Consider the following 20,258-nt stretch of genomic DNA (forward strand, 5'->3'; position numbering starts at 1 on the left):
GTCAGAGCTATCCAATTGGATGCATGGCCATTATTTGAAACTAAATGCTGACAAGTCAGAAATTCTCCTTTTCGGTGGAGCAAAACAGCTCTGGGATAACTCTTGGTGGCCAGATACCTTAGGTACTCCACCTAACCCAACATCATCTGCTAGAAACTTGGGAATCCAGATGGACACTACTCTATTGATGAAACGCCATGTCACCACAATATGTGGCAAAGGATTTGCCATACTAAAAAGATTGAAACGGGTCTTCCCCTGGATCCCACTGGAATGCAGACAGATCCTAGTCCAGTCGCTACTAGTTAGCAGGCTGGACTACGGCAATTCACTATTTGTTCGTATGTAGGACTATTTATTTACAAAACTACAATTAGTCCAGAATGCTGCAGCTAAGGCTGTTTGCAATAAAAGAAAGTATGATTCAGCCACAAACTGCTTGAGAGCCTTACACTGGCTGCCTATGAGACAAAGAGCCTCATTCAAAATGCTATGCATCGCCCATAAAACATTACATAATACTGGCCCTTACATTCTGCAGAATAGAATTCAGTTCTATGCTCCAGCACGAAACTTACGCTCACAAGCCTCAGCCAAAGCAGCCACCACACGGATCAAGCTATCCAGGATGGGCGGACGTGCTTTTTCACACATTGCGGCCAAATGTTGGAATGATCTGCCCATCAATCTCCGACTTACGGACTGCTACCCCATCTTTAAGAAAAAATTAAAAACTGCATTATTCCCCATATCAGAATAATCAGTAATCTCTGGTGAATCGCCCATGGTTTACTGCTCAATATTGCAGCGCCGTGATATCCTGGTAGGATGAATGTTGCGCTTTATAAGTACACATAACAATAACAATAACAGTTCTTTTTCAACATGAGTTGTATTCAGAATGCAAAGCGCCCATGCTGCTGTACAGCATGGCTACAAAACATTGAAAAAGTCAATAACTCTCAAGGGTCGAGACCTATTATCTTCGCTAATTCTTGTTTATTTTGTGATGGTAGCAGACCTCTGTTCCATATTATGTTAAACTACGAGTTCCGTACAGACACCTCCAAATGTGTTCCAGATGCTTGGGGGGTTATTTATTTTGAGCTCCAGAAGTTTCTAGTTGAGACACTCTAAGCTTAGAGCAGTCAGTGCTCGATTTGAGACAGTCATTGTGGGTGCGGTTACACCACCACTCCTTATTTTAGTGAGTGCCACTTATTGTTACTCATCAGACCTTTAACCAGAGCAAGAAAGAGAAATCCCAAAAGGGGTAACAAAGAGGAAGAGAAAGGCAGGAAAAGAGCAACAAAAGAAGGAAGCAGCGATGAAAAGGAAACTGCTATCAATCAATCACGACATTTGTATAGCGCATTACTCACCCGGAAGGGACTCAAGGCGCTGGGGGAGGGGAAAGCTACTGCTCGAACAGCCAGGTCTTGAGCTGCTTCCTGAAGGCAAGCTGGTCTTGTGTTCGCCGAAGGTGGGTGGGGAGGGAGTTCCACGTCTTGGCTGCCAGGTAGGAGAAGGATCTTCCACCGGCGGTGGCTCTGCGGATGCGTGGTACGGTGACGAGGGCGTGGCTGGTCGATCGTAGCTGGCGGGTGGGCGTGTAGAAGGTCATGCGGTCGTTGAGGTACTTGGGGTCCAGGTCGTGGAGAGCCTTGTGTGCGTGGGTGAGGAGTCTGAACGTGATTCTCTTGCTGACGGGGAGCCAGTGCAGGTCTCTCAGGTGTCCGGTGATGTGCCTATGTCGGGGGATGTCGAGGATGAGTCAGGCGGAGGCGTTCTGGATGCGTTGGAGTCTTTTTTGAAGTTTCGCTGTGGTTCCGGCGTAGAGGGTGTTCCCGTAGTCCAGTCGGCTGGTGACAAGTGCCTGGGTTATGGTCTTCCTGGTTTCCGTGGGGATCCATCTGAAGATCTTGCGGAGCATGCGCAGGGTGTTGTAGCACGAGGATGAGATGGCGTTGACTTGTTTGGACATTGACAGGGAGGAGTCCAGGATGAAGCCCAGGTTGCGTGCGTTGTGCGTCGGTTTGGGAGAGGTGACTAGGGCCGGGGGCCACCAGGATTCATCCCAGGCGGAGGGTGATGATCCCAAGATGAGGACTTGCGTCTTGTCCGAGTTCAGTTTGAGGCGGCTGTTCCTCATCCAGTCAGCGACGTTTTTCATCCCTTCATGTAGGTTGGCTCTGGCGGTGGTGGGGTCGCTGGTGAGGGAGAGGATGAGCTGGGTGTCGTCAGTGTAGGAGATGATGTTGAGGTTGTGCTGGCGTGCGATGGCTGCGAGGGGGCTCATGTAGACGTTGAAGAGGGTTGGACTGAGAGACGATCCTTGTGGTACGCCGCAGATGACTTCGGTGGCCTCTGATCTGAACGGAGGAAGGCGGACTCTCTGGATTCTTCCGGTGAGGAACGAGATGATCCATTCCAGCGCTTTTTCTCGAATTCCGATGTTGCTGAGGCGCTTCACTAGAGTTTGGTGGCAAACGGTGTTGAATGCCGCAGAGAGGTCCAGGAGGATGAGGGCCGCTGTTTCCCCGTTGTCGATCAGGGTTCTGATGTCGTCGGTGGCTGTGATCAGGGCGGTCTCGGTGCTGTGGTTGGCCTGAAATCCGGACTGCGAGGGGTCGAGGGATCCGTTCGTCTCGAGGAAGGCGGCAGGCTGTTTGACGGTCTTCTCGATGACTTTGGCCCAAAAAGGAAGGAGCGAGATGGGACGGTAGTTCTTGAGGTCGGTCGGGTGCCGTTGGTTTCTTCAGGAGGGCGGTCAGCTCGGCGTGCTTCCAGCTCTCCGGGAAGGTGGCTGTGTGGAAGGAGGAGTTGATGGTGTCTCGGAGATGGGGTGCGATGGTGGCGTCGGCTTTGTTGAAGACGTGGTGTGGGCACGGGTCTGTTGGTGATCCGGAGTGGATGGAGTTCATCGTGCGGGTGGTGTCTTCGGTGCTGATCGGGGTCCAGTTGCAGAGGGTGGTGGTGGCGGGCGTTGGTTCGGTGGTAGGGTGCGTGGTCTGTGCGTCGAAGCTGTTGTGTATGTCAGCGATCTTGCGGTGGAAGAACGAGGCAAGTGTGTGGCAGAGGTCTTGCGAGGGAGTGATGTCGTTGTTTCCGGCGCTGGGGTTGGAGAACTCTTTGACGATGCTGAAGAGTTCCTTGCTGTCGTGGGTGTTGTTGTCCAGTCGTTCTTTGAGTGCTGTCTTCTTGGTGGCACGGATTAGCTGATGGTGTTTGCGGGTGGCGTGCTTGAGGGCGGTCCTGTTGTCTGTGGTGTTGTCGAGTCGCCAGGCTTTCTCGAGGGTGCGGCAGTTCTTCTTGGATTCCTTGAGTTCGTCGGTGAACCAGGGGGTTTTCTTGCTGCCGTGTCTGCTGGGAAGGTTCTTTTGTGGAGCGAGGTCATCGGCGCATTCGGTCAGCCACTTGGTGAGGTTGCTGGCTGCCTCGTTGGGGTCCGTTGTGCTGGTGGGACGTGTTCTGGCTGAGGGAGGCGGTGAGCTGCTCGGCGGTGATATTGCTCCAGCATCGGCGAGGGACCTGTTGCGGGTGGTGTTGAGTCGTGGTTTTTTTTTAAGCCGAAGTGGACGAAGCTGTCGTCGGTCCAGTGGAGTCCGGTGGTGTGGCTGAAGGAGATGTGCTTGCTGGATGTGAAGACTGGGTCTTCACAATTAGATAAATGTATAGGGCGTGCCTGTTGTTGGATTACAACGACATGAGGTGGATTGAATACTACACAGTTTTGTATCCATCACTCCTGATATTCTAGCACTTCCGGGTAAAAAGTTGAGCTTCAGAAATTATTGTTTTACAAACTAAGCCATGGTAACAGTATAACACCTTCATGATGGTGTATTGCAAAGGCACCTGGGCTTCGGAGCGCTATCTGAGAGTTTAAAGTCTGTATGAGTGACATTGCTCTATGTACAGCCATGTTGAAAGCTTCCAATGAAAAGTCACCAGACCACAAGTTAGGGTAGGCATCAATTTACCCCATTAGTATGAAATGGATTGGGTTTAGGAAGGGCCTTATGCCTTGTTCATTAGCCTCTAGAAGAAAGGATTAAGCCCCGAGGCTGTGCTATTCATTGCCAATAACTACACTTTAGTGCTTCCATGTTCTTCCAACTATTAACCCAGGAGTTGGTAGCCATTGATTTGTTTTTGATGCTATCTGGTTCCCATTGCCCATTTGTGTTGTCAATGTTGCTTGTTTACTCCTTTAAAACGTTCTCCTTTAAATGTTCTCAGGAGCTCGACGGCTGTCTTGTCAAAAATCACGGTATTATCTGCATATTGCGATATGTTTAATAACTGGCCAGCAAGTATAGGGGGAAAGGAATCTGCATTGTGAAGGGAAGTTCCTAAGTCGTCTCTATACACATTTCAAAGTAAAGGAGCTAAAACACAGCTTTGTTTCAGACCTTAGTTTTTTATCCTTTCCATAGAAAGGGCCAATCTAATCTTTACCTGGGTGTTAGAAACTGGCCACTAGATCGCAATCGTAGTACAGCTACTGATTCTGATCTGCAGGTACAACTCATTTCAAATTTGAAAGCACATCACTACCCACCCCATAGTGTCAATTTGGCATGTAAGAGGGCAAGGAACGATAATTGGGCCACCCTATTTGAACCACGGACTCCATCACCTGTGTCACCACTTTTACGTCTAATTCAAACAAAATACCATAAATGATACAGAACCAATGGTCAATTTTACAGACCGCTCCCTTGTTTTCCCATTCCACGCTTTGCCTTCAAACGCACCAATAATATCAAAGATATGATTGTCCACTCCAGACCACGAAGGGCTACCAGACCTGAACAACGATGCCTCTGGGATCTGCCCCCGTTCATAGGACACTATCCAGGTTGCTCGTGTGGTGTAATGTAATAATGTAACCCATTGTTTTCTATATACAACAGACAGCCTTGCTACTGTGAAAATAGATTTTTGGGATTTACACCATAAGGACATGTTTAACATTAAAAATGTACCTGTCTTACTTTTAAATACTATGCACCCTGACTTCTGGGTGATAAGGCCTATTTAGAGGTGACTGACAAATATTTGAAAAGAGGGTTTTGTCCTGTAAAAAAGGGTTACATTGACAGGTTGAATTTTCAGTTTAAACTGCAAAAGCCTGATTAAAACGGTAGGCCTACAGCTATGTTTGCATTGTCTCTGTAGTAAGTGGTAAAATGGGTGCTGAGTACACTAGTCACATTTAGCTTTCAGGCCCTGGACACAGTATGTATCATATACTAGGGACATAAAGGTACGTAAAACATGCCAATTAGGGTAATCCAATTTCATCATGTTGCAAGGGGGAATACAACATTACCACAGGTTAGTAGGGGTAAAGTGCACAGAATTCTACAGCCAGAAAAAAACAGTCAAGGCAAAAAATCTAGAAGTACAGCACACAGAAGATGGACATTTTCGACAGAGGTACTTACATTAAGGCTGATAATTGCTCTACGTAATGTGGAAGTAATGTCCCAATGTGTAAATATTTAAACAGTTTACCATGATCAGTTCAGTTTTTAAATCAACAAATGCAGTGTGTAACAGGTTGCACGATCTTACAACCTTTTGTGTATCCCTAATTGGAAAATCGTGAAACCGTTTTAGTCACATTCGGGGAAACGATTGTGAAATTTGTAAATCTGGTTGCATGTGAGGACAGAGAACACATGGCAGCAGGTTCTTTTTTTTCTTTATAAATGGCTCCATATTCACTCCAAATCTTCATCTTTGGAAAACGCCAATGTGGGCTTATGTTCCTGACCTGACATTCTTACCTTGGACCACAAAAAGAAGTGTCTTAAGGCACTTATCCCTATATGGGTAGTGCTTGCTCTGTACCTAGAGGTCATGACTTATGCTGGTGCAATGATGGTATTGAAAGCATTTACATTGTTTGATGTTCATTCTGAGAAAGCTGAATCATGCTAATTCAGTCTCATATTTTGTTCTTTATTTCCTAGAAATTTCAGGGATCAGCTCCAAGATGGCAGATCTCTGGGTGCTTCCAAAGGTGTCCCTTGTAGATGAACCCGTCAGAATCTTCGTCTCTGGTCTGGAACCCAATCAGCTGGTGACTCTCAGGGCATCACTGGTGGACGAGAAAGGATTCCTGTACAGCTCAAGCGCGTTCTACCGAGGGGATGCTGCTGGAGAGGTGGATCTGGAGAAGGCAGCAGCCACTGGAGGAGATTTCCGCGGTGTGCTGCCCATGGGCCTCTTCTGGGCCTTGAGCTCCGAGAAGCCTTTCCACCGGCTCATCAAGCGAGATGTGATTGGAAGCCCCTTCCGGATCACTGTGGAAGTTTTTGATTCAGTTCAGTTTGAACCATCACCTTCCATCACACCTTTGGCCAGCCAGACGATTGAGCGGTGGTACGTGGCACCTGGAGTGCGACGGATAGCGATCCGGGAAGGCAGGGTGCGTGGAGCCCTTTTTCTACCTCCAGGTGAGTGTTCTTCCACCAGAGTTTTGGTTCGTTTATTAGGTGCCGTTATTTGGCCCTCTGTGTTCGCCCAGAATCATTTGCCATCAGTAACACTTCAGCTAACTGCTCTAAACAGTTGGATCCTCCTTCCAGATTCTGTCAATATTTCAGCAGGGTAAACATTTGTTATATGCTTTTTGTATATTGCAGGGGTTGTGTTTTCAATTGTCTCCTGGTGCTGAGGTGCAGAACATTGTCTGCTGTTAGAACAGTGGAAGGGCTCTGTAGTTGGAGGACAAGTGCTGGAACTGTCCACCAAGTCTGATGTGAGTGTCTTAAATTACTGTGTGAGGGGGATAGATTGAACATTTTTGGAGATCACTGTGACTGGTTGGGGATCGACTGTGAACTTTGACAGTCTTACACTGTGGAATCCCTTCAAATAAAGACTGCTGCCAACAGACGGCTGGTGTGCACTGTTGGCTAGTGCATGAAATCACAATTTCAGTATGTTGCCTATGGTTTCAAAGACGGCTGATCGAGGGAGTGGTGTCCGCATGGAATTAGGAAGTTGTGTTTTTATGGCATGTGCAGTTATGATGGTGATGGCAGTTCTGATTTCCTGGGCTTTATTCTATGAAGAATGTGAACAGATCATTGCACATCTGAGAGTTCGCAGGCGTGATAGAGCACTGTTTCGTGCTAGACTAATGGCTTCATTACAAGTGTCTCAGTCTGAGGAATGTTAATTCTGCTGTCAGCTTAACTCTGGGAATCTCCTGAGAAATGAGAGGTTACCAGGGAAATTGGTATTTCCAGGTTCAATTCCTTTGGTAGTTCCTCATTCACTCTGCGCCACATGTACGACCGTCAGGTTTTGTAAATCACAAATTGCGATTTTTAGCAACTTGCAATTTGTGACTCGCAAAAACTGATGTACAACCATGTCTCAGACTCTGTTTGTGTTTCCCAAATGGGTCACAAGGGACCTTCCTCATTAATATTCATGAGGCAGGTCGCAATTTGCGACCCTTTGGGAATGGCCAGCACTCACAGAGATGATGGCCTGCTGGGGTCCGCAGACCACCATGTCTGTGAATGCTTTTTAAGCAAAGCAGTTTTTTTCAATTGCAGCCCATTTTCCTTAAAGGAAAATAGGATGCACTTCAAAAATGAAAATGCATAGTTTTTTTCATTTTTTTAGAGTGGGCAGTTGTCCTGCTCTGATCAAAATATTTGAGCCCCCATTCACAAGGGGGAAGAGGTCCCTTGGGGACCCTTTCCCATTTGCCAAGGACTTACCGCCAATTTGAAATTGATGGTAATCTGTGAATGTTTAGCGACCGCATTCCGAGTTGCAAAACATTCATACATACCAGTGTGACTTGCTATTAGGTAGAGATGCCCTTCACACAGCCCTTCCTAATAGCGACTTGCGAACGCTATTTTGCGAGTAGGAAATAGGTTACTGACTCGAAAAATAGGGTTGGTACAGAAGAAAATACATTTCACCTGTCGCAAATGACTCAATGGGTTGTTTGTGACCAGTTAAATGCGTTGTACATCTGGCCGTCTGTCATTTCCTCCAGAGATGTCAGCTACTTTTAGCAGCTGAAAGGTTTGCAATGAACATCACAGTTCTTTGGGGTTTCTGTGGACGTTTTGAATCCTCACTGTATTCTTACTCACCTCTTCATGCAATCTGGGACACCCATAAAAATAAGTTTTCTGTTACCTGAAAAGACAAAATTGGAGCTGAAGGAACAGATGGTTTTGTTTCATGAGGAGGTTTGGGAATCTGTGTCACATAGACATGTGCCACCAACATGTTATTTTTAGCTCAAGGGTAGCACATTGTACCAGTTGTTGAATTGGGGCATGCATTTATTTTTCTGAAAGAGGACATTTTTTAGCCTGCTTATGCGATGGTTTCTGTGAAAAGTGGTGGGTGTTTTGGAGAGACCCTTCAGAATTGCGTTCTTGATTGTGGCAAAGAGGTTTTTCCTTGTTGGAGCAGATGAGGGAAGTAAACCTGTAGGTTTATATTTATTAGAGGTGGGTGGTTTATGAAAAGGGCAATGTCCCTGTCTGGCCACTTACTGTAGCAGCATTTTAAGGCCCTGATTAAGCAGCCCAGTAAATTGGCCAGATGTTCCTGACTTTTGCAGTTACTGGTAAGTTAGGTATACACAGGTGGGGAAATCCAGTCCACTACAAGTTGACCCTAGGCGTCCACAGCAGAATGAGGAATTATTGGGGGAGTTGGTAATTCTCGGTCCGGATCCCTCAATAATTACCCATTACCCATTTTCCCCTCTAGTTTCACATAGAGAGTTTTGCTGTTTTCAGCAGCTGAAATGTCAGAGTTATAGTTATGCAAGCCGCTGTGATCTCGCGGATCTCATTATTTTGATTGGTCCAGTCACCGCGCTGTCTCCATTGTTATTAAGAGGCCACTGGTAATGAGACTCTACGTGAAAAACTGTCGCGGCGAAGGAACTTGGTACTCCATTGGCCTACTCATTAGGTTTTCCTTTAAAGTGGACCAATCCTGTGGGACACTTAGATAAGGGGATAAGAAGAGGAACGCATGCTGACAATTCAACTGGAAAGAATGCACCAAAAACCTCTTGTAAATTCGAGCACATCTGTTCTTTATCCAGTGATCAAGTTCACGCCAAGGCTAAACGTTTAAAAACATTTGGGAAGGCGAGGGACCATGCAGATCAACCTTATTAGTTGAACAGCAGCAGCAGAGACAGCCTTTTCTTCTAGTCATGGTACATGCTAAACAACCAGTCCAGGAGACAGGCCAGGGAATGGGCAGCAAAAACAGATTATGATGTAGCCTTCGTTAACCAAAGCAGTATCTCTCATCCGTTTGCGTGTTGTGACAGACCTTTTGGGGAAATATGACAAGACGCATAAGACTCATACTCTTTACTATGGTTTCTATGGTTTCAAAGATGATTTTCAAGGAGGTGCGTCAGATAGGGTGGCAGGCCCTGACCTGGAGCTGCCGACAGAGAACCTAGTCTGCTCTCCACTTGGTCTGTGACCTAAGAAAGATACTGGCACTTACAGACTCATTCACAACCTTTCGCCTCCCACGTGACTGACATCTAGTCAATGACGGCCTAGGTTCTAGTAGGTGTGCCCTGAACAAGCTGTAAGCACTGTGCAGGGATGCCCTAATGGCTACGTCTGACATTCAGAAAACGTTTAGGCTGTTGCCTGTATATCCGTAAGATTTTCACCTGTCCAGTGTCACTTTTTTTTTGTTCAAAATGTTTTATTAAATTAATTTTATTTGCTTGTATAGCACCTGAATCCCCCCCTACGGGGTATCTCCGAGTTTGCGGGCAAATAGGGAAAATGTTAATACTGAGAGAGATATCTACAATACAAATGTTTTCAAGGACTTTCTAAAACAGAAATAGTCTGTGAACTGCCTCAATGTTAACGGGAGTGAGTTCCAGTTCCGAGGGGCAAGGTAAGAGAAAGCCTTAACCCTCGGAACTTAACATGGAACCATAAGGAACATTGTGCCACAAGAATCCGGAAAACCAACCCCACCATCACATTTGGGCAATTGCTAATTCTTAAGACTGATTTGTGCAGGTTTATTATTCCAGATGAACTGAGTAAATAGTTTATATAATTTAACATAAAAAGTGAATGGGAAAGAAAAGGGTAATATGGACAATAAGTAAAGAATTTGTGGAGTTATAGACATTTGATTCGCCTCAATACATCCCCACCAATTTAAATGAAGATTAGATCATCTATCCAGTTTCTCTTTGGTATTAGCTAAAATTGTGGAACAATTTGTTTCAACTGTATCTTTAACCAAATCAGTAAATGTTACTCCCAAATATTTGAGTTTTTTGGGAGACCACACTATATTAGTATTTGCTAACATTATAGAATTACAAAAAACATTTAATGGAAAAAATTCTGTCTTATTAGTATTCAGGGAGTAACCTGAAAATCAGCATACTTATGAATGATATCGAGAATAATAGGTATAGAGGTAAGCGGATCATTAACATATAATAACACATTGTCAGCGTATGCAGGAATTTTAATGTTAGTGTTTTTCAAAACAATAATTATGTATTTATCACTAATATGGAAAGACCATAAGAGGGGCTATATTGCAATAAGAAAAAGTAAAGGAGAAAGAGGACATCCTTGGCGAGTGCCTCTATATAAACAAAATGAGGAAGAGCACACACCATTGACAAAAATGGAGGCTGAAGGGGCTGAATACAATGCTTTAATCGTATTAATAAAAATAGGACCAAAACGAAATAGCAATTGCCAATTAACCTTATCAAATGCATTTTCTGCATCTAAGGCCATTACACCAATTGGACAGCTGGAATCTTTAGTAAGAGATAAGGCATGACAGAGCAATCGGGTATTATGAGCGGACAATCTACCTTTCATAAAGCCAGTCTGATCAGGTTGTATAATATTGAAAAGTAAGGGTAATAATCTATTTGCTAAAGTTGTGGCATAGATTTTACAGTCCTGATTAATTAGAGATATGGGATGAAAATTTGATACTAAAGTAGGGTCTTTATTAGGCTTAGGAAGAACTATTATAGTGGCTTCATTAAAAGATCCTCCATCATGGAAGTATGCTGAAACTCTGTAAAAAGGGAAAGTAAGATAGGGGAAAATTGGTCCTGATAACTTTTTATAGAATTCAGCCGGAATACCATCTGGACTAGGCGTTTTTTGGGATTTTAATGCATTAATTTCTGCAATAATTTATTGAACGTCAATGGGATTATCTAAGGTTGATCTATCAAGGTCAGAGATCTGAGGCAATTGACAAGGATTAAGGAAATCAATGATAACATTGTTATGAGGGGCAATAGGTTAGTGATAAAAAAAATTGATTTTTCTTTTGAAATAAGTAAACTTGCTCTTTTACTAAGCATACAATTATATTCGTATCTGTATTTCTGAAGTTGGGATTTATATTGCTGATCTCTAGATGTGATACAAAGTCTTTCCACAGATGCAATATGGTTTTATAATTTGTAGACGTGGGAGTAAAAAGAATTATTTTCAGGATCCATAATAGAAATTGAAACTCCACGAATGTAAGCTTAAAAAGCATCCCAATGTATACATTTGGAGGTGTTGCATGAATTGTTATTAAACAAAAATCATTAATAGCTGAGGCCATTTTTTTAGAATTAGTTGTATTAAGAACTATTTCAGAGTTAATTCTCCATCTTTTATTAGGAGTGTGAGGTTCAGAAATACATACAGAAAAAGAAATTAGAGCATGGTCCGAAACCGTAATAGGGTGTATAACTGACTCACTAATCATAAATTATGTGAAGTCAGTAAGTAATCAATTCTAGAAAAAGAAGAGTGAGCATTAGAATAAAAAGTATATTCTTTGTCAGTAGGATGTTCCAATCTTCAAAAATCAATCAATTTGGTAACAGAAAGGGAAGATTTCAAAGCAAAGAACGCTTTGTTAGGCCGAAATTTAAAAGCAGAAGACTGGTCCAATAAAGCATCTCTGATGAGATTAAAATTACCACCCACTATAAGGGAAATATGACCAATTTTGAGTATTTCAGCAGAGACGTAAGACCAGAAGGCAGGATCATCAGATGTAGGAGCGTATACATTGACCAAATTTAAAATGAGTTAGTCAATTCTAACTTGAGCATAAACAAATCTAACGTCTGCGTCATGATGATGAGACAATATTGTATGACCTGAAGGTGGTTAAAGGAAATACATGTCTTGAAGCGCCCTCTAGGGGTTGCTTATATAATTGCAGTTTGATGGTTGAGAATGTATGAAAAAAACCACGAATACTGGTTTTACCTATTTTAAATGCTTTGTTGGTTTCCTGTAATGATAATAATTATTACTTCCCACATTATATATGGCATTTTCCATCTGCCAATGTACATATAAAAAATTAGTGCATAGTATTTAGTTGTTTATGTACTAAATGTACTTCTCCTTTTCTAAAGATAAAGTACTGAGTGGAAAATCATGTATTGAGTGTTATTGCGTGCCTGCGAATGGTGATTACTAACCCACACCACCTCCCCTGAGTAGGTTTTGGAATGCTCTGCCTCCCTACCCTGAGAAAATCCAGTGCTGCACTGGGGTTCTTGGTTCCCAGTAAGGACAATTGCGGACCTATCCCTTGTGCAGGCCACACAACTAATAGCCCAATTTCCTACAGTAATGAACTTAGTCTAAGGTGGATGTGTAGTCTACACACTGCTTGTCACCCATGAGGGTATCCAGAGGCTGATCAAGGGTGACGGTATCCAGGCACTTATCAAGGGTGCCTTGGACCCGAATGCCAGCGAGGAGTATGACCCCGCATTTTATCAGGTACTAAAAACAAATAAAGGTAAGGTACATTTAGTCCCTGACAGGTCTTGGCCCCATAGCTACTCCACTGTCCATGATATCTGTTTGTATAACTTAGTTGCTCCTTTCGTGCACTCTACTCTGCAGGCGTAGCAAAGACAGTAAGAAAGACTTCTTCCAGTAGGCGGTTGTGTGTTTGGGACACAGATATAGGCTGTCACAATAATTACTCCAAAGCGTTAACATAGGGCAGAGCTGTATATTTAAAAAGTGTTAGTCTTTATTAAACACAGGAGGGCTGCACAACAAGTGAAAATGATGATCAATAAACCAAACCAGGATGTTCCAGTAAACTCTGGGGTCAATAGACAGCCCAAAAGGTATTATCTTTTTTTAAAACCAAGCTTTTAATATTTTTCAAAATCAGTAACAGCGCTTAATGTGAATCACAAGAAAGCTTTCCGTTTAGGAATTGGCTACCCCAACACCAAAATCCTGCAACGCTACAAGTGAACTTGGAATCCACATACAGAGAAAACGATTTTTGTTTGTGAAAAAACTGCTTCAAAAAATGTTTCTATCCTTTTGAGAGAAAAATATTCTTAATTTCTTCATAAATTCCGAAAAGTAGTTAACTTACTAAAAAGTGTAAACTTGCTCAAACAGTGGAGGTTCCCTTTGTGAATCAGGCCCTGTGTTTCGCACTGAAATCTCATCTGCTGCCCTCCATAGGTCTTTTATAGACTAGTTTCAGGGGACAGGAGGAACCCTCCACAGCGGGCACTTTTGCCAGTATTTATTTTTGCCTCTCTTAAATCCACTCTTTTTCTTTTTATATGTTATTTTCTTTATTTTCACTTTCCCTCCCATCTTTCGTAAGTTTCCTCTGTCGATCTCAATCTTTTAGTTCATGATGGCTCATGTGATTCACTTTATTTCCAATTGTATCTTCCTTCGCCTTTGGTACTTCAGATAAGCGCATACTGTTATTCTGCTGTTCAACCACAGCACCTGTTGATGCGAGTGGGGTGTGGAATGTCAAAGGGTAGCGTGGCACTGAGTTTTGTGTGGTCTTCTGGCCATTTTAGCATTGATTCAAGCATAGGGGGCATTGCTGTAGTCCATGTTGCTGGTGAGGAGTGCTTGGGTGATGGTTCTGCAAATGTTGGTGGGGAGCCATTTGAAGATCTTCTGGTGCATTTGAATGTATGGAAGCAGGAGAAAGAGACTGCATTCACTTAGCCGGTCATGGTGGGTTGGTTGTCCATTCCTCGATTCGCTTTGTGGGTTCCCTGGAGGGTTGTGGGGTCGAAGTTCTGCAGGAAACCAGATAGAATCCCAGAGCTGTGGTACTGAAAAATCTGGACCCCGCTATTGTATAGTACCGAAGCCCTACACCCGTGTCAAAAATGTCATCGGATCATGACGCTTTTGGTATTGGCAGACCGGTAATGAATGGGATACTATGCACCAGCATTTGCGTCACGATCGAGTGACGCAAACACCCTGAAATCGTAGTTTTCGTCTTTAACCCTTGGGTTCCATTTTGTGAGCGGCATGCATTTTGTGATTGCCCTTACATAGTCAAGTGACCGCAGCTGAATTTCATACCAAAGGACACGTACACCTCTGCTGACTCTTCTGTGACCTGGGCAAGCTGGAACCATTGCCCCAAGCCAAACCTGTTAGGTCAGTTCCTCTTCCAGTGGCCGAACGAGATAGCATCGAAGCACAACAGGCCATAAACTGTTCGCATCGCACACACACCCCCGCCCAAATCTTGCTCACACCTGTCTTTACTCTTTTCTCTTCCTTTTCTTTATGATGGCCTTGTGAATTGGAAGCACCCCTCATTCTTACAACAGGTTGTGGCGAAAACCTGTTGGGATTGGATCTGTTGAAAAGATTACATGCGACTTTGTACTGTTCTCCTTCGTGAGTACAACTTACACTGGGTAAGAAAGTGGTTTCTCCAATGTACCTGTCAAGGGAAAAGCTTCCAACAGAATTGTCTTCTCTTCCAGATTTACTTTGGGCCACTGGCACTAATGATGTGGGTCTCTTGGAAATAGCGCCATATGTTATAACATTAAAAATGAATGTTAGAATGCCACGCCATCCCCAGTACAAAATCTCTAGCGAAGGTGAAAAGGCGTTGTTAGCAATCATTTATGATCTGATTGAGAAAGATGTCATTGAAGAGACAACAGGCAACATCTGTAATAGTCCTGTTCTGCCGGTTCTGAAGCGTAATGACCCTTCCCAGCCACCTGTGTACAGATTTGTGATTGATCTTAGAGAAGTCAATAAGATTGTTGTACCGCAGTTTCCGGTTGTACCTGATATCACTGCCCTATTGACTATGATTCCAGCTTCAGCCACTTGGTTCTCGGTGATTGACTTAAAGAATGCTTTCTTCAGCATCCCGATTGCTGAGGAGAGCAGGGATATTTTTGGCTTCAGTTTAGGAGGCCGAAGTTTCCGCTTCAAAAGCGCTCCTCAGGGCTACTGTGAAAGTCCATCTATATTCAGTCAGGCTTTGAAATCACAGCTTGACATGATTGTTTTACCTGACGGCGCTACCCTTATTCAGTACGTCGATGATTTGCTAATAGCGGCAGATACTGAGGATATTTGTAAAGAAGCCACATTGTTGTTGTTGCGTCATCTGTGTGAGTTGCGCCACAAAGTCTCTCTTTCAAAATTGCAATATTGTCGACAAGAAGTGACCTACTTAGGTCACCTCTTATCGAAGGAGGGAAGGAAACTGACCCCAGAAAGAATTCAGGCAATTCCAAAATTGAGTGTCCCAAGGACACAGAGAGAAGTGCGTGCTTTCTTGGGCATTACTTCATACTGCAGACAATGGATACCAAATTTTTCCTTGTTGGCCAAACCTTTGGTGGCATTAACTCGTAAAGATACACCGAAACCCATTCCGTGGTCTGAAGAGTGTCAGAAAAGTTTTTCCGAATTGCGTGATGCATTATGTTCGGCTCCTGTGTTGGGTAACCCCGACTACAGTAAGCCTTTTACATTGTATGTCCATGAGAAAGAAGGTTGTGCATTATCAGTTCTGACACAGACTTTTGGGGACAAACAGCGTCCATGCGCATACTTTTCGCCAACTTTAGATCCGGTAGCTAAAGCGTTGCCAAGTTGCTTGAGAGCCACTGCGGCAGCAGCTGTCTGTATTCGACAGTCTGCTGGGTTAGTAATGAATAAAACGCTAAATGTCATGGTCCCACATGCAGTAGACATTTTGTTAAACAGAACGAGGACACAGCACTTAACTAGTGCTCGATTGTCAAGTTATGAGCTGACACTATTAGCGAGTCATGTAGACATAAAGAGATGCGATACACTGAACCCAGCCACGTTATTACCCATTCCAGTAGAGCTAGACGAGGTCGAAGAACATGACTGCTGTTTTAGAACAGAAGAAGAGACAAGAGGGAGAATAGATTTACAGGACACTCCTCTTCCTGAATGTGATGATACCTTATGGGTTGATGGTTCATGTTTCAAGTTGCCAAATGGCGATACGACTGCAGCATACGCTGTGACGACGTTACATACGATTGTTGAAGCTGCACGTATCCCCCACAATTCCGCGCAAGCAGCAGAATTGATTGCACTTACAAGAGCATGTGTTTTGGCGAAAGGGAAACGAGTGAATGTGTACACGGACAGCCAATACGCCTTTGGCGTGGCTCACAGTTTTGGACGATTGTGGCGTGAACGTGGGTTCCTGACGTCACATGGCACTAAGATCCAGCATGGTCAGTTAGTGAATGAGCTTCTTGAGTCACTGACCTTGCAGTTACAAGTTGCGATTGTGAAATGCAGTGCACACAGAAAGGTCACAGATGATGTTGGTCGTGGAAATGCGTTTGCGGACGAAGTCGCGAAAAAAACTGCAAGGAATGTGATGAGTCGAATGTATGTTGCGGGTCCGACGAGATGGGTTCCGGATAGAGGGATGTGTGAAGACACCATTGAAAGTGTGAAATCCATTCAATCTGAAGCAACGGAGAAAGAACTAAAGGTCTGGAAAGAGAGAACGGGTAAACTGGATGCGAATGATTGTTGGATTGAATTGTGAGAGCATCAGAGATGGCTGTTACCCGATGCGTACGTGCTTGCAGTAGTTACGATGGCTCATGGAATGGCTCATATAAGTGTGAAAGGGATCTGTAAGTTGTTGGCCCCAGTATGGCAAAATGATGGAATCCCTAAATGTGCAGAGAATGTGGTCAAGAATTGTATGGTGTGTCTGAAATGCAATCCTGGTAGGGGAACCCCAACTCCAGCTGGTCATTTTGCGCCTCCAACGTATCCGTTCGAGGTTTTGCAGCTAGATTTCATCCACATGGAAAGGTGCAACAACTTGAAATACGTACTCGTTGTTGTTTGCGCCTTTTCAAAATGGGTCGAGGCGTACCCCCTGAAGGACAACACTGCCATATCCACAGCCAAAGCCCTTGTCAAAGAGTTCTTCCCCAGGTTTGGAATGCCGAGAATGGTTTGGAGTGATAATGGGAGTGAATTTGTGGGTCGAGTGATGAAGAAAGTGTGTGAGGGGCTTGGCATACAACCGAAGTTCCACGCTGAAAATCACCCCCAATCAGCTGGACTAGTAGAGTGCTATAACGGCACTCTAAAATTGAAACTGGCCAAAATTCAAGCAAGCACAGGTCTTAAATGGCCTGACGCCCTGCCCTTGGCACTCATATCCACGAGGATGACTGTTCACTTTAGAATAGGACTTAGTCCACATGAAATTGTGTTCGGCCGCCCGGCCAACATATGGGGAGTGCCAAGATCCACTAGGTTTAGCGAAATAGAGCATCTTGTACTGCTTGACTACCTCTATGAATTGACGGCTAAATTGCGTGTTTTACACCAACAGGTCCACAAAATTCTACCTCAGGCTTCTGAGGCTCCAGGGCATCCCATCGATCCTGGAAGCTACGTGCTGGTCAAGAACTTCCAGCGAACAAAGAACGACCAGCCCCGGTGGACCGGCCCTCATCTAGTCCTTCTCTCGACAAGATCTGCCGTTCGAGTTGAAGGGAAAAAACATTGGGTCCACGGAAATCATTGTAAAAGGGTCCCACTGCCTCTTCCATATGACCGGTGGGTCCAGGAGAAAATTGCTGACTCCGAAGCCGAGACTGTGCCTCGCTTCCTACCTTTTAGCGATGCACGTATAAAAGGAACGATTTCTGAAAAGGAAAGCAATAACATTTTGCAAGAAGCTGTGCTTCCATCGATCCGATTGAACACTACGGAGCCTGAACTCTTGTTTTTGGACCAGACATCGCCTGGCAGGAACCGTTACAATTTGAGGCCAAGACCCATGACTATGGACAGATAATTTTTTTTCATTTTATTGTGCAGCTCTCATCTAGGAAACTTGCTCGTTTTTGTTTTTCGAACCGCCATCCGGTTCTGCTGCTAGGGTCGCGGTTGCCACAGTCTTTGGTGTGCAGCTGGAGACGGTTAGGTCGACAGTTCTGTTGGTTCAAGGGAGTTACCCTGGACTGACAGAAGCACTCTTCAGCAGAAACAACCTACCACCGCGGGCAGCAAATTAGAGTGGATGGAGTTTTCTGAGATGAAGAGACCTGCCAGATCCTCGAACTTTGAGGCAAGAATATGCACTGTGATGGCAAAAACACGATTTTTGATAATATGCATTTTTATGTTGTGTAGTATAATGATGTTTTTAATAGGCTATGCTTTATTCACCTTTCGAGTCTCATTTGCACCCTCTACACAGCCCATACCTCCTCCTACTGTTTCCTCGCACTCTTTTCACCCTCTACCTGAACACGAGTCTGCCAGAAGATTGGAATTCATAAATAACTCATTCGTTCAGCTCCTACACCAACACCAGGTTGTAATAAACACGACAAATTGTTGGGTATGTGGACTTATGCCACACACGACCGATAAGGGTATCCCGTATTTTGTCTTGCTATTTAGCTATTATGGTTCTTTGTGGGCATTTCAAACAATGTTCCTATTCGCCCTCGAACCATATTCCCCACGTTCCATAGGGAGCAACTCGAGCAACAAAGCACTAATAGCAGGAATCAGAAATATGAGCAGAGATATCGACACATATAGAACGCTTCCCAGAGACGAATTGAAGGCCTGCAGTAGATGGAATATAACAAAATACGGAATTTCCTTAAGTGAGAGCCAGCGAGCAAAGAAATCCTCCCCAATTTGGATAGTACCCCATCAAGGTCACCTATGTCTGCAGGGAAATGGCAAAAACCCCAGAGCTCAGTTAGGGAAGAGTGCCTGTACCGAGACATATATGTCTTCCCATCTCAGACCTCCCCTTCATTTTCAGCCGCTAAGGGTACATATTTCATCTGCCATGATAGAGCATATACATGGCTGCCCCCTGACTTTTCGGGCACGTGTTTCATCTCATTCCTGTTGCCACCCACCTACACGGCCGCGGCAGATTACCATAGGACAAGGACAGTTAGGGGTGTCGTGAGTAAAGACGACACTGCGGACCAAGAGTTTGGGGATTTCGCAAAAGGTTTTCTGCCGTTTTGGGGGCCTATGGTGAATAGCAGGAACATTCGCCAGTTGACAAGGTTAGTTGAATCCACCGTGATCGAAACGGCTGGTGCCCTTAGTAACTTGACTGCAGAGCTCCAGTCGGACCGCCTTATGACTCTTTAGAACAGGGTTGCCCTTGATGTCGTACTCGCAGACCGTGGTGGGGTATGTAAAGTCATCCAATCCAGTTGCTGCATCTTCATCCCAGATAATGCTCCGACAGTATACCAGGCCATCTCCAACCTGCATAAGATCTCAGAGTCCATTCACGTGGATGAAGGAGACTGGTCCTTAATGGGGTGGTTCTGGGGACTGATATCTGCCTGGGGATGGAAGATTCTGATAGCCGTTGGGATGATCTTAGCCATCCTTTTCCTGTTCTGTCTGTGCGTACAGTGCGCTCCTGCAATATGTGGCCTCTGTGCTACGTCATGTGTAAGGAAACCTGTATCAAGAGATGAACTAAGTAATAGGATGATGTTACAGCAACATCTCAGTGACTTTATGAATACAGATCTAGACTCCGATTAGCATGAGTATACGTTATTGCCTATGCAAGGGCAAAAGGAGGGTCTGTGGTACTGAAAAATCTGGACCCCGCTATTGTATAGTACCGAAGCCCTACACCCGTGTCAAAAATGTCATCGGATCATGACGATTTTGGTATTGGCAGACCGGTAATGAATGAGATACTATGCACCACCATTTGCGTCACGATCGAGTGACGCAAACACCCTGAAATCGTAGTTTTCGTCTTTAACCCTTGAGTTCCATTTTGTGAGCGGCATCCATTTTGTGATTGCCCTTACATAGTCAAGTGACCGCAGCTGAATTTGATACCAAAGGACACGTACA

The 20,258-nt window shown here is 44.4% G+C and overlaps 1 protein-coding gene across 5 annotated transcripts in view; it reads left to right on the plus strand.

Moving 5' to 3' along the window:
* Positions 1–20,258, plus strand: part of LOC147740938 (acyl-coenzyme A amino acid N-acyltransferase 1-like) — a 162,801-nt gene that overhangs the window by 103,364 nt on the left and 39,179 nt on the right. For all 5 annotated transcript variants that reach the window (XM_086952228.1, XM_086952224.1, XM_086952226.1 and 2 more), the window contains exon 2: positions 5,985–6,470. In XM_086952228.1, coding sequence (XP_086808354.1) covers positions 6,008–6,470 — 463 coding nt within the window. In that variant the 5' untranslated portion in view covers positions 5,985–6,007. The remainder of the gene's footprint in view (positions 1–5,984; positions 6,471–20,258) is intronic.

Source organism: Lissotriton vulgaris, chromosome 1_1 (genome assembly GCF_964263255.1).
Source record: "Lissotriton vulgaris chromosome 1_1, aLisVul1.2, whole genome shotgun sequence".
Taxonomy (NCBI): domain Eukaryota; kingdom Metazoa; phylum Chordata; class Amphibia; order Caudata; family Salamandridae; genus Lissotriton; species Lissotriton vulgaris.